This window comes from Candoia aspera, chromosome 1 (assembly GCF_035149785.1).
Source record: "Candoia aspera isolate rCanAsp1 chromosome 1, rCanAsp1.hap2, whole genome shotgun sequence".
Lineage (NCBI taxonomy): Eukaryota > Metazoa > Chordata > Lepidosauria > Squamata > Boidae > Candoia > Candoia aspera.
The window spans coordinates 227464563-227478633 of NC_086153.1; the positions used below are offsets into that span (position 1 = coordinate 227464563).

Below are 14071 nucleotides of genomic sequence, written 5' to 3' on the forward strand. Positions count from 1 at the left end.
CTCTCAACTTACCAGCCCTATTGACGACATCATTCAGAGACAAGTTTTGGTGGTTTTGACGGATGCGGAACGTGAGAGCTGGGCCCAACACACTGCATGGGGAGATATCTGAACTTAGGATTCTGCTTTCACTAACCACATTGTTCACTCAACAAGTGTGCTTTCTTTGCCCATTCTTGCAGGATGCCTGTTATCCATCATCGTGCTTAACAATGCTCTTTACATAAAGTTATCTGAAGATTCCTCTTCAGTCAGAGGGTGACAGTTTTCACTGAACGGGAAAGACCTCCAAGTTGTGCCTTAAAGCCCAACCTAGTTCAACATCTAGCACACAGCTGCTGGAAGAGCGTTCCTGCTCATATGTACCAGGGTTCCTTATTTAGGAAAATGAGGCGGCCAATCCCATGGAGCTAATCCTAAAGTACCCCTCCCACGCGAGGACTGAAAGAGATCATAGCCATCTGGACTTTATTGCTATCCATATGTATTAGCTAGTTGTAATGGTTTCCTATGGTGCACTTTGATATATTGTAATTTTATTATATACTTATTGTTATACTGATTCCTTTGTTGTAAACTGCCCAGAGTCCCTCTGGTGGGAGGAGATGGGCAGTGACAAACAGAAATAAATAAATAAATAATTCCACCTATGTAACAAAGCAAAGACCTTGTGTCATCCACCCAACAATGAGAACTCATCAGAATAGGAGATATCAAAATGTATCCCAAAGCAGCCAATATGCGGCCCTGCAAGTATGTCGGTATAACCACCTGGCTAAGAATTTTGAGAGTTGCAGTCCTAATGCACTGGGGAGCACTAAACTGGGGAAAGCTACCTCAACAGTACTAGAAAGACCTTGCAGACCTGCTCAATTTGAGAACTACGTCACAATCTGGCTACGTTATCAGTATTTCCTCCGACTGTATCTCACTAGATTCCTCCCCTTCCAGAACTACTGCAAAAAAATCCCCAGACCTCAACTATGATATAGCACTCACCTAATGTTGATGAAGCTGGCAGTAGATAAGTGCACACTTTCAGCCAGGATTTCAAGGAGACGAATGCCAGCAGCAAGACTTAATGGCCTGCAGGTGGTAAAAATGCAATAGGTCAAGACCCAATGGAAAACCATGCAGAGGAGACAGTTGGTTAACAGACAGCAGGAACTGTAAATAATACCTTTGGGTGTACTCTCCTGGATATTAACCATCACCTGGCACATACCCTGGAAACACCTTAGGAGCTTACACAGTCATAGATCTTCTGCTGGTAAAAATATCCCAACCATGTTATCCAATAGTCTGAACAAGATGGTAGCCATTTGTTGGGGTTCAGATCTGATTTATCCAAATATCACAATAAACAAAATAAAGATCTGTACAGTTTGTGATGAGTGAATCAGATATAACAGGGTCATTCATTAACCTCCACAACCTTCAACTTTATCACAGCACGCCCCTGTGGGTAGAGAGTAAGGAAGATGATCTTGATGGAAATAGGCAAGCAAAGACCTCCCTAATTCACTGAAGGGGAGGAGGTATAGCACAATCAGACTTGCAAGTCTTCTGTTATCATAGCCCATCTCAATCAAGGTAGTTTTAGCCTTCCTGGGGAGTTGATTTCCTAGTCTGGTCTATCTAGTGGGGCTGACACCTTGGCTTCTAAGACGTCCCACCCCACATTATTAAGGTAAAGGTAAACATTCCCATTTAGTTATGTCTGACACTAGGGGGCGGTGCTCATCTCTGTTTCATGGCCGAAGACCAGCATTGTCTGAAGACACTTCCGTGGTCACGTGGCCAGCTTGACAGGCACGGAACGCTGTTACCATCCCACCAAAGCGGTACCTATTTATCTACTCGCATTTGCATGCTTTCGAATAGCTAGGTTGGCAAGAGCTGGGGCAGGTGCAGGAGCTCACTCTGTCATGAGGTGCTTGGGTCTCGAAGCACTGAACTTGCAACCTTCTGGTCAACAAGCCTGGCGTCTTAACCACTGAGCCACCATGCCCCTCACCACATTATACCACTCCTCTAATTTGCTTGATTTGTCCCATCCATGTTAATTGTATATATTCAGCAACACAGTAATTGCATTCAGACATCATGCTGAGCCGTACTTGGTTTTAACCATGGTTTGTTGAACAAGCCAGAAATGATCAGAGTAAGTTTTTAGGAAGTAATCAAGGCATGCTCATCCAATTCTTACATTTGTTTTCTTTTTCAACCAGTCTTTTTTGTACGTTTGTGAATTAGGTAAAGCTTTGAGTGGAATTGAAACACAAGCCAAGATTAAGCCAGAAAACCCAAACAAATCCCGTGCTCCTAAGTTACATGTTACATTAATCCACAGCTGCAATTAATAAGCCACTAGACAACCAGGCCTTAATACTGCAGTGGACTACTCTATAACAAAACATACTTTGTTCACTGATTCTCTTTTCCATGCCACACCAAGCCAAAAATAATCCAACCATATTATGGCTCAACATGATGCATGAATCCAACCATTGTGCAGACGCAAATGAGATAACTATTAACAGTATCACCCTACTACCTACTGGAACTTGTCAATGCATAGCTCAGGTTTCCCCAGACTTGTTCACTCTGGATATGTTCATTTTTAATTAGGCCCACCCAGCCTGGACAAGAAGCCAGCCTAGCATAGCATGCCTTTGGGGTGATGTACTATGCAACTGTCTGATCCAAATCTAGATCTCATACATGTATTAGACAAGTGCATCCACATCTTGAATAAATCAAACAATATGACTTGCCTCTCTGGCTCTGCCCATTTATTTTGCCCCCCCCCCTCCATTTCCCCAGACACCCTCTTTCTCTCACTTCTGGTCAGTGACAACGTAGCCATATTCCTCTGCAGCCAACGGTGTCTCTGGCTGCTCCTCATCCCTGCTGAGTACACCCACTGCCATGCGGCTCTTCTTCACCATCACCACCTGCTCCTCAGGACTGCTGGTATCACCTTCCCCAGGGCGGAAGGGCTTGTGTGATTCTGGGGGAGATGTTGTCATTGCCACATGGGCCTCAGTTGAGCCAAGTGTCTCTCCATGGGCCTGAATTTGCCCCTCTGTGGGAATAACACTGACAGAGTCTTCTTGAGAGGGGAGCAGCTCCAGTTCCTCCCCATGCTGCATTTCTGCTTCTGTCACCTAAATGAAGATGGAAAGGTCATTCATCAGCACTCAACCCTTCAGCCTACAGCCCACAGCTCTGTGATAGCTCCTGCTTTTACTATAGCCAGCCTTGCAAATTCCCTTCTCAAACTATGCCTCTCCATGAACAGCCTCAGGTTGCCGGTTCCACCCTCAGGTCTGAATTTGTAATGATCTGTTCTTTTCTTCTTGACAGGAGCCACCTATATAAAAATTGGCTTGGGGGACTCCTCTCTGATGGTGTGGGCAACCCATGGTCTAAATGTGGCCCCAGAAAATCTCCAGAGCCCCTACCCCAAGTGGAGAAGGCCAAAGGGTCTGGCCTGTTTCAGGGGGAGGAAATGAATGGAGGATTTAGGTAGGTGCTTAGATCAAAAACATCTGAGCTCTTTGAACTCATACTAAATTGGACAAGCCACCAATTCCGGTTATGTTCAGACACAATTGCCATCACCCTCCACATCTCCTGTGGCCTTTGGGGACCAACAACCCCTCCCCCAACCCAAAACCCCAAAAATGACTCTGCCCCACGTGCAAGGAAATTGCCCAGTAGTGTGTTACAGCAGGAAAAGAATCAAGTGTAGCTTAGTGGAGTCTACTTCTCGAATCCAGATGTTGGCTCAACATCCAGGTATAGTGTATCCTCCAATGACTAATAGGAAAGGACATTTCAGTGGGATTTGAGAGGCCCAGAAATTTCCACATATATCAAGAAGCAGGTGAACTTACCCGCTTCGACTCCAGAGCCTCTTGTTCAAGCCTACCAGCTAGGGAAAGAATTAGAGAAGGAAAATGCTTACTTTCTAAGGTGAGAAATCTTAAAACTTAATGTGCTTATTTACAAAGTAGTGAAGTAGAAGTTCATATTTTTATCTCCTATTTATATCTATATGTAACGTATTATTTATAGGTTGGATTGAATTCTAAATTTCATTTTTATTGTAAACCGCTCAGAGTCCCTCCTCAGGGGGGAGATGGGTGGGGATAAACATTTGATAGATAAATAAAATAAAGTAAAGTAAAATAAACTTTCCTTGTGTTGTCAAAGTCCCAGCAGTCCCAGCCAGCCTGGGCAATGGTCATGGCAGTCATAGTCCACCATGAGAGAGTTATTAGTTTTCTACCCTTGCACTTAAGGGAAGACATTCTGCACAGGCTCAAGCATGTTCTCTGATTGCCATGTCATAGGCTCCATGGCTAAAATACCAACAGAGGAAAAACAAATTCTGGGGTGAAGCCAGCACAAATTTAAGCCTGGATTGCATGAGCTAGCACAGGGACAGCACAGAACCTCCTCTCTTCAGTTTCAGTCCACAGAGATCTTATTTTACCTCTAGACACTAGCTTTCCTCCTCTCTCTCTCCTCCAGCTACCACCATCTCATCTGCCTCTTCTTTTACAAGTCCTCACACCTACTCACCACGCTTATTGGTACTCTGAAGGAACTGGATCATGTCCTGTGGTCTAATCCCATAGCTGGCAAGTACTGCTGTAAGTCTCTGTACAAGCCTATCTGTGGATAGAAGGGAGGGGATGGTGTTGCTTCCATAGCCTAGTGATCATCAAGGCTTTCAAACCAAGGTAAATAAACTAAATGATTCTTAGAGGGCCATTGAAAAACAACTAAGGAAAATCTCACCTGGCTCAGTCAAGTGTGTTTGAGGCTCTGCTCTGTTTTCAGGGTTGTCACCACTGTCTTGAAGAGGATACTCTATCTTGGAATCCTGCTTGCTCTGGGCCCTATTTCTGGATTTACCTGTCTGCTCCTGGGTTAAGTAAAGTGCCCCCAGATCTTGGAAAAGTTGAGCTCCCTCCAGCCCCTGCTGTTCCCTATAGAAGGGAGCAGTGCTGGCACCCATCAGGACCTTGGAAGCAGCAGCTTGGTCTAAGAAAATGGGAGACCTTGGGTTGTGAGCACTGGAACTGTCCTGGAAGGTGCCGTCTGGATAGCTGAACTGAAGCAGAAGTACACAGAAAGGCAATTTAGAAACAAATGAAACCAGTTATCTTATACTGAGCCAGAATACTGGTCAATCTAGCTCATTGTTTCACTTGTGAGGGCTCTCCAGGTTTCTGATATGAAGCTTCCCCAGATTTTCTTGGAGGTAGCAGGAGCTATGTTGCCAAATTAAAGTTCTCTTCACTGATCCTCAAGTCACCAATAAACTATATTGGCATAACACTGACAGTCTATTCTTTCTCTAAAGCCTCTATTCTGGCTTTATACCAGATGGAGGTGTACTGATTTAGCTTTGCAGGACACGTTAAGCAAAGCCACTGGTGAAGCCCTCTGGTTTTGCTGCCCTCCCCTTTGTCAGTGTCACCACCCAGGAGGAAACCATCTGCCAATCACATCATTTCTGTGACTGGTAAATGGTTTTGACAGAGAGCTAGACTTTAGCCATCTGTCAAAATCTGGTACTGAGACAGATGAACTATGAGGTGACAGAGGCTGCCTGTTAAAACAGGAGAGGCTTCACTGGGCAACCACCACAGCTGCAGGGTGGCACAGGCTGACACACTTCTGCTGCCTTGTCAGCCCTAGTTAGGTGCAAATAGGGAAAAGCCTGACACTGGCTTTTCATGTTTCAGACAGGAATCTTTCTCAGTTTTCCTTGAGAATCCCAGGAACTGAAGTTGATTTGTTGGAGCACTATAGCTCAGTTACAGAGTGTATACCTTGCATTTATAGGTCCCATATTCAATTCCTGTTATAAAGAGGGATCTTAGATAAAACCTAATTAGAGTATACAGAACCATTAGCCTGGCTCTTTGTTCCTGTGTTCTTGTAGGAAAGAGCTATTATTTTTAATGGAACTGTTTTTAAAGGAAAAATAAAGAGGTGGGGAGCCTATGGCCTTCTAGATGTTGTTCAATTCTTATCAGCCCCACCCAGCCTGGTTAATGATCAGTGATTATAGGAATGATAATCCAACAACATCTGAAGGGCCACAGATTTCCAACCAATGTAAAATAAGCAAGTTCTAGAGCATCATTCCCTAACTCAATGCTCTCCATGTACATTGAATCCAGTTCATCACAGCCAGCAAGTGAGCTCAGGCTATTCTACTTGACGCTGAATAGTTTTATTGAAATACCCACCTGGTGATGAGGGTAAGAAGACAGGAAAGCATTCTTGTGACCTAGCTCAGGCTGAGAGGCCAATAGCAACTCCAAATACCGCTGCAGGAGTGCTGGGGGGAGAGGAGGCTGGTGAGCTCCCTGAGGGGAGGAGGGCTGAGATGACAAAGAGGATCTCCTGGGAACTAGGTGAAGAGGTGGGAACCTGCAAAGGGACATTCCAAGGTAAAATGTCCGTCCATCCATCCGTCCATCCATCTGTCCATCCGCCACTCCATTTTGGAAGACTCTGAGCAGCTTGTTGTGATTATATGTAAACTGGGGATCAAAAGTTCCTATTTCCATTCCAACAAGTGACAATTTTTGCATGCTAATTATGGTCATACCCAAAGTGCTAGCTGCTAACTCCTGCTCTGCCAGTGTATCTTTTCACCCCATCACGGTCAGGGCCAAATTATAACAGGGCCTGCTGAGTCATTCTGGCTGGAGGGCACAATTTTATTCTGTTTTGTAAGTAGCTAACAAAAGGACTTTGATGCAAGAGTGGGGATATGAACTGTAAAAGCGTTGCTCCTCCCTCACTGTAATACTGATTGTGGCCCAGGCACCAGCAGAGTATAGTGCAAACATCAGGTGAAACAAAGATTATTTTCTGGCAGGTGCAGAACTGGACCACAATAAGGAACAAAGAAGGAACTCCCCCTATTTCAATTCAAGTCCTCACCTTGGCAATTTATAAGAAAAGAAAAAAGAATGACCTCCCATGGGAGATCCGTCTGCCTCCAACATTGTCTGCTTTTTGGAAAAGTCTGAAGATGGAGCTTGATGCCATGTATTTTGTTTGGGGTTTGTCTCACCTTCTATAGTTGTCGTATTTTTATACCTTGTTAGCTGCCAAGAGTCTTGTGATTGCAGCAGCACACAAATTTGATAAATAAATAAAAAGGAAAAAAAATGTGCACCAAGGCCTGATAATATATAAGGTGATTTTTTTAGTTCTTGTTTCAGTGTTCACTTCTCGGATAGCCTAGAAAGAGCATAAAGGGGGATCTTCCATTTTATAGACCTTGTTTATTCTATACTCTGGTGTTGCCTATTGTTTCTTTGGTCCATTTTAAAAAAAAAAATTGATTGCAACCTCCCCTTCTCACCTCCAGTTGATACCTTGCTTCATAAGATGTGAAGCAATCTTGGTTGTTTTAACAGTATAATCCAGTATAATCCTACCTTTGTTCAACAGTAAACTCTACTGACTTCAGTGGAACTTTCTCCCAGTTAAGTATACAGCAGCTTATCCCAAGCTGGATTCCCTTCAGATGTGTAGACTTCAACTCCCCAGCCAGCATTAATGGCCATTGATATGAATTCTAGGATTTGAAGTCCAGGAGTCTGGAGGGCACTAAGATTGGTGAAGGAAGGATATGGAGATGCTTGGTTCTTGGCTTGATGATCAATATACACGAGCAGTTTTTAAACTACTTTTGCATATTGTTGTTTTTTAAACATCATTCTGCAGAATGGACAAGTGGTTGTTCAAAAGAAGACAAGGAGTTGTTTTACAGTCAAGTGTAACCATCCTGATACTAATCAGCAGGTATTTGCTAAGAAATAGCAGCAGCTACCTAGTGAAAGCACATCCCAGTCAAACTATTCTTCCTACCTATCCGCAGCTGCAGAATTCCATGAAGATGGAAGGTAAAGCCTAGGGATGTGTTCCATCTCCTGGGAAATCACGTACTGTGTAAGGTCATCCTGCCATGATAAACCTGATATGAAAACCAGAAAGTTAAAATAAATTAGTGCATGGCCACAAAAACCAAATATTGACTTGAATGCTGAAAGGATACATATCCTCTGACTCAGGAGCAGTCAACCCAGTAACCTGGTTTTGGATTATTCCTCCTATCTCTTGTTGTTCTCCATGCTGACCAAGAGATAAACAGCTCAAAACATCTGGGGGAAACTAAGTTGTCTATCCCTGCTCTAATCACTGACAAAAGCTGGACTCTGGATAGGGCAGATCTAGCAGCTTGGAGTAAACATTTTAATAAACAGCATACATGCATACCCAAGGTTTAAGATAAAAGGAGAGGGATTTCCAAAAATAGGTGGCATAACAGGGACAGTTTGAGCATGTCAGAGACCTGTCTCTGTAGTGAGCTCCAGCTCATGAAAGCTTATGCTTTTTGATAAAATTGGTTAGTTTGAAAAGGTGCCACCAGATTCCTCCTGATCTTTGTATTATGAATCTGATACAGAGAAAAAAATGTTTCTCACTATAGTATTAAGAATCTAAGGAGACACCCATAATTTTGCCTGGTGCAGAGATAGCTTGCTTCCCTATCCTATCCTTAGCTCTTCTCCTCTAACTGCTGACATTCACCTTGTGCCATAAGATGCCGGAGAATATCTTGCAAACGCTGGAGCACTGGTGCGGTGACCTGAAAGTAGGGCTGGTCTTGCAAGGAACTTTCCTGGCACTGGCCAAATAAACCATCTGGAAAGATAACAAAGTCACAGGATAGTTGTCTACATGGACCAGAATGGCAGGCAGGGGGTGGGGAGATGAAGAAAGGAAGGACACAATAATGCCAGGCAAGCTAGATATAATTTGCATGTTGGGCTGCAGCTTCTGTATGTGGACCTTCCCTGATGATCCACTAAAAAGCTAAAATGGTTTGAACAAATTACACAATTCTTCAAGCTGTGAAGGGTGCAGACTTTTCCAGGAGTAAGGCCTCTAGCACTCATAGGGACAAACATTAGGTCAATGTGCATAGTAATGAATAACTAAAAATGGAGAGCCTGGAGCTGAACTGCAACCCAAAGGAATGCTGGGATGAGTAGCTCAGCAGTGCTAGGAAGAGCACAGATTCTCCACCCCAGGTATATTGTGAAACAGGAAAAGGGAAATCATTACGCCTTCAAAAGCTAAGCAGACACTCTTGGCCCTCCTTCACTTACTCACCCAGTTAGGCTGATATTGTTACAAAGCTATAACTAACCTAAAAGATGGATTTAATATCAAAGGCATACATCAACACCAAAACAGGTTGGACTTAATGGGTGTAAGACCAGATCCTACCACTGACTTCCCCCATCCATGCATAAAACATGAATTCATAGACTCAGGAAAGGCAGCTTACATCTCTCCCCAGCAACAGGCAGGGGCTACCTTCTCTCCCATCATTTAACACTTTTTTAAAAAAAATTATTAATTAGTAATTGTTCAAGATATAATTAAGACACATAATGTAGAATAGAAGACTGACAGCTACAAACTCCCTGCACTATATTAATTTACCTTTCACACAGACTTCCTGCTGAGAGCATAGCCTCCTGTCAAATAGGCAGCCTATGGAAAAAATAAAGAGGGATAGAGGAAAAGAAAGATATGAGATTTTTGCTAAAACTTGTATAGTTAATTCATAAAACAAGATTATCTCAGATGGACTGCCATGTCTTCAGTGAGGGCTGAACTTGATTAAGTAAGTATCAATACTAATACTAGGAATGTTTTAAGCCTTGTTTTTGGCCCCAGTGGTACCTTAGAGCATTCAGTGATGCAGTTTTCTGCAATTTTGTGATAGAAGTACACAGAAAATCTAGTGTAATCCTAAGATCCCCACCTGTCTTCCAGAGTCCTCACCCCACTCTATTATTTAATTTTTTGAAGTTTAATATTAGTTTTAGAAAGAAACTGGCATGTTGCAAAACCAAACACCAGAATCATTTGCAAGAACATCCCTTAATTCCAGATAGGACCCATGGTGTAGTAAAATTGTTCAGTGTCTACAGGTCAGCACCTTATTTGTAGATGTGTCTACATGCCCATATAGTCAAACATGAGTTGCAGAAGTAGGGAACATCCTAGAAGACTAGAAAGAGCACTAAGGAGGATATGGTATGTATGTGACTGGCCGTACCCACTGTGGCAGCTAATCTGTACATCCTTGTGGCAGCTGTAGTCTCTGAGTACCCACATGTTTTCAAAATGTCAAAGGTGCCACTGGCCCTCCCAAAATAGGAACCCATGATATAAGCTCTAAATGGGTTGAACAGAATTAGAAAATCGTAGAAAAATACCACTGACTCCTAAACCCTTGGAAAGTCCCGGCTTGTCCATAAATAGGGCACAGCACCATCAACCTTGGACAACCCCTGGGAAAGTTGTGGCCCTATCAAAGCTATCAAAAGTTTGCCTAGCCTTGAATCAATGGAGATCGCAGAACACAAATGAACCTACGCAGGCTGCACCCATTCTTTTCAATTGTGAAAATGCCCCTACTGCACAAACTCCTGAGCGTTTTATCCCATGAGAAGTGGGAGTTTCAGGCTGCCCTGTTCACTTTAATATTGAAGTATCCGGATGAAGCTCACTGAGAGATACACAAAAAGTTGTTTCTGCAAAATCTGAACATTGGCAACAATCACTCAGAAAAAGAACTAGAAATTCATATCAGTCTCTATTACAGACTAAGTACTGAATGTTGCAGAAACTGACAGATGAAGCAAGCAGAAGAAATTGACTTGTTCATGGAAATATATTTCTTAATGGAGGAATAATGTGACTAAACAAACAAACAAATAGTCTGCATGTGCACATACACTTTTTATTTTTTATATCAGTTTGATTTCTTGTCCACACTGTACAAAAGACAATATATTTATCAACCCACACAAGGGTGATGAGCTGCATCTGGTTAGCAATGTATATTATTAGTATACAAAACAACTGACTTAGAAAAAAGAAATAATTGCTAAAATGTATAAACTTTTGAGATTTGAAATGGAAGAACAAGTTAAAGAGTACATGATAAAATGGGTTAAGAATTTTGGTTATAATATACAGACAAAAAAATATTGGATGCAAATACATATAATGATGCAGAGAATTTTAAAAAGGAACATTCTGATGAAACCAGAATTTTTTCTGTTAGGACTCATGCATAGCCAGTTAGAAAAGACGCATGGAAGACTGGCTTTATGCTATGTATGGTAACAGCAGTGAGGCTACTGTATGTGCAAAGGTGGAAAGATACAGAACTACCCACGATGGGGTATTGGACTGGGACAGAATTAGCAGAAATGGCAGAACTGACCTGTTTGATCAGGGATAAAACAATACATGCTTTCTTAAAAGACTGGAAACCCTTTATGGACTTTTTGCTGAAAATAGATAAAAATGATGATTTCTGGGTTTGCTGATTGAAAAGGGTTGAATGCGGGAAGAAGCGAACTATGTGATGTTAACCCTGATGGGGGAGGAGTGGCAATAAGTATGTTTGTAACTGTTGTAAGGAAGATCGGAAGTCGCTTCTTTAAATATTTCTTTTCTTTTTCTTCTCTCATCTACTGCATTTTTTCTTTATCTTTTCTCTCTTTCTTAATTTCATTTTCTATTTTTTTCTACGTTTATCTTTTATCTGTTTAAAAAAATTCTGATGAAAAAAGAAAAAAGAGAAATAAACAACAAATAATTGCTTATTATTAATTTAAGGAATTTATCATCACTCCAGATATCTTTTTTCTCTTGTTACTCAAAACAACCCCCAACTCTTAAAAAAAACTCCTTATCCTGGGGAAAGGGGGAGAAACTAATCTTGCAGAGAAAAGAATGTCAGGATGGAAGCGTTTGAAGTAGCTTATTAAAAATGGGGAAAAAAACCCTTGGAAACTAAGTTTAGTTTTTGAGTTTTATGGAATTTTAAAAGAAGGAACTAGCGTGGTATCTATCTATAGTTCCTAATGAGACATTGGAATACAATATGAGTCAACAAATACCTGACAGGCACAAACCAAAGCAACTTTGCTTTTAAGCTAAAGAAGAACAAGTAAGACTTATTCAGCTTTGCCTCCCTGGGATCATCCTGTTAATAAACCAGGATAACAATATAAATCAATTTTAACAGACTTCTAAAATTTGCCTCAATCACATGAGCAGAAATCAGACAGAATACAGCTTGGCTTGGTACTTGACAAATTACACAGTAATCAAGCCTCTTGAGAATATTAAACATTCTTATGTGGTGCTGAAATCCATAGTCTAGATTTTAAGGCTTCCACAGATTTCCTTTAAGTTTCCCATTCCCCCCACCCCTTGAAACTCTCTGCATTCCCTAAGATAGGAACAAGGCAGGATGGGACAGAAACCAGTGATAACTGCTCCAAAAGTGGGGCAATGAGAAAGTTTTCTTTCCATTAACTTCTTAAATCAACTAATCTCAGAGTTCACACCCTATTTGTAGTCATTTTCCCTTCCCTAATAGCATACACGATTGCATCGATCCGCCCCATCTGGTCCTGCAGGGAGGGCATGTTACGGACCCCGTCTGTAAAAGAATTTTATTTAGTGGGGTCTCAGAAGCGTTCCTTCTCTGCAGTAGCTCCCGCCCTTTGGAACAACCTTCCCCCAGAGGTGAGACAGCCCCCCTCACTCCTGGACTTCCGCAAAAGATTAAAGACCTGGTTCTGCCTGCAGGCTTGGAATGGGAGGGGGAATAGTTGTACTTGGGATGGCTAGTGCCCCAGAGTGACTTTGGATGGACCTACTACACTCACTGTCTGATAAAGAACTTTTGCCCGTCTTGATCCCATTACCTTCTTATTTTTATTGTATTTATTGCATTTATAATTGTTTTGGTTTTTAACTCTATTTTATTGTAAACTTCCCAGAGTCCCTCCTTGAGAGGGAGATGGGCAGCGATAAAATTTGATAAATAAATAATAATTAAAACAAAAAAACACATGCCTTATCTCATGTTGGTCAGAAATAACTTGGTCCCAACCTCCAGATAGGTTGGGAGATACAGAGAACTGCAGTGGGAAAGTGTGGGCAAACCAAATTTCCTGCATGACTCTCTATAACTCAATTCATTATAAATACTAACTGATTTGGATTTTATTTGAACTCTTAAATGGTTGGTGGATCAAATGTGAAGTTCAAACCAACTTTTTCAAACTGGGGACTGTCCAGATGTGTTTGGATTTCACTTTCAGAATTTTAGGGGGACACAGCTGGAAGATAGCATTTCTGAGAAGAATTTTTATGAATTCAGCAAATTACTTATGGCAACTAAATCTCTTTTAATTTCTCCATCAGGCATCTGGGGGAAGAGAAATCAGTCTCTCTGTACTCAGGTATTGGAGGTTTCCAATTCACTAGTCCAAAGCAACCAGCCAAATACTAATTTAACACCTGTTCCTTTTAAGTTAGCTGCCTCCAAGCAGCATCAAAGGCTTCTGATTTTGGGAGAACATAATCCAGCTAAAGCAGTGTTTCTCAAACTTGGCAACTTTAAGATGTGTGGACTTCAACTCTCAGAAGTCCCCAGCCAGCCATACAAATCTCTGGGAGGATACTATTCTAGAGGGTAGATGCACCCTGACACAGCCCACCCACATCAGATGACTGGACACTATGTTAGCCCCAGATACCACTTCCAGTCTATCATAAAAGCAGCTTTACACTGGGAATATAACCATATAAACTCCAGAAGACTGCCAGGAAAAAGTTGTCTATTGCAGAGGGGGGGGGGGTGGATTTATCCTGTTCTCCATTAAAAGACCTTTAAAATATATTGGATTAAAATTCCCAGCAGCTTCAGCCAGTGTAGTCAATAACTACTAATTATAAAAGCTGAAGTCCAAAACTTGGACCACCCACTTTGGGTGGCACCACTGAGGATGGTAAAGGATGAGAAGAGAGAAACAAGATCTTTTTGAAACTTTATGTCAAGAAGGCTGGATCTAACTTTTAACTATTTGGTTCATGGAGATGACAGCATACTAACTATGGATCCTGTATATTTATCATG

General features: G+C 41.9%; 1 protein-coding gene across 2 annotated transcripts in view; it reads right to left on the minus strand.

The window, feature by feature from the left end:
• The window catches only part of PTPRN (protein tyrosine phosphatase receptor type N), a 42123-nt gene that overhangs the window by 16663 nt on the left and 11389 nt on the right, over positions 1-14071 (minus strand). For both annotated transcript variants that reach the window (XM_063288945.1, XM_063288944.1), the window contains exons 2-11: positions 9559-9609; positions 8638-8751; positions 7915-8020; positions 6276-6459; positions 4813-5128; positions 4594-4686; positions 3903-3940; positions 2845-3170; positions 1000-1086; positions 13-92 (exon numbers count right to left, since the gene is read on the minus strand). In XM_063288945.1, the coding sequence (XP_063145015.1) occupies positions 13-92; positions 1000-1086; positions 2845-3170; positions 3903-3940; positions 4594-4686; positions 4813-5128; positions 6276-6459; positions 7915-8020; positions 8638-8751; positions 9559-9609 (1395 nt within the window). The remainder of the gene's footprint in view (positions 1-12; positions 93-999; positions 1087-2844; positions 3171-3902; positions 3941-4593; positions 4687-4812; positions 5129-6275; positions 6460-7914; positions 8021-8637; positions 8752-9558; positions 9610-14071) is intronic.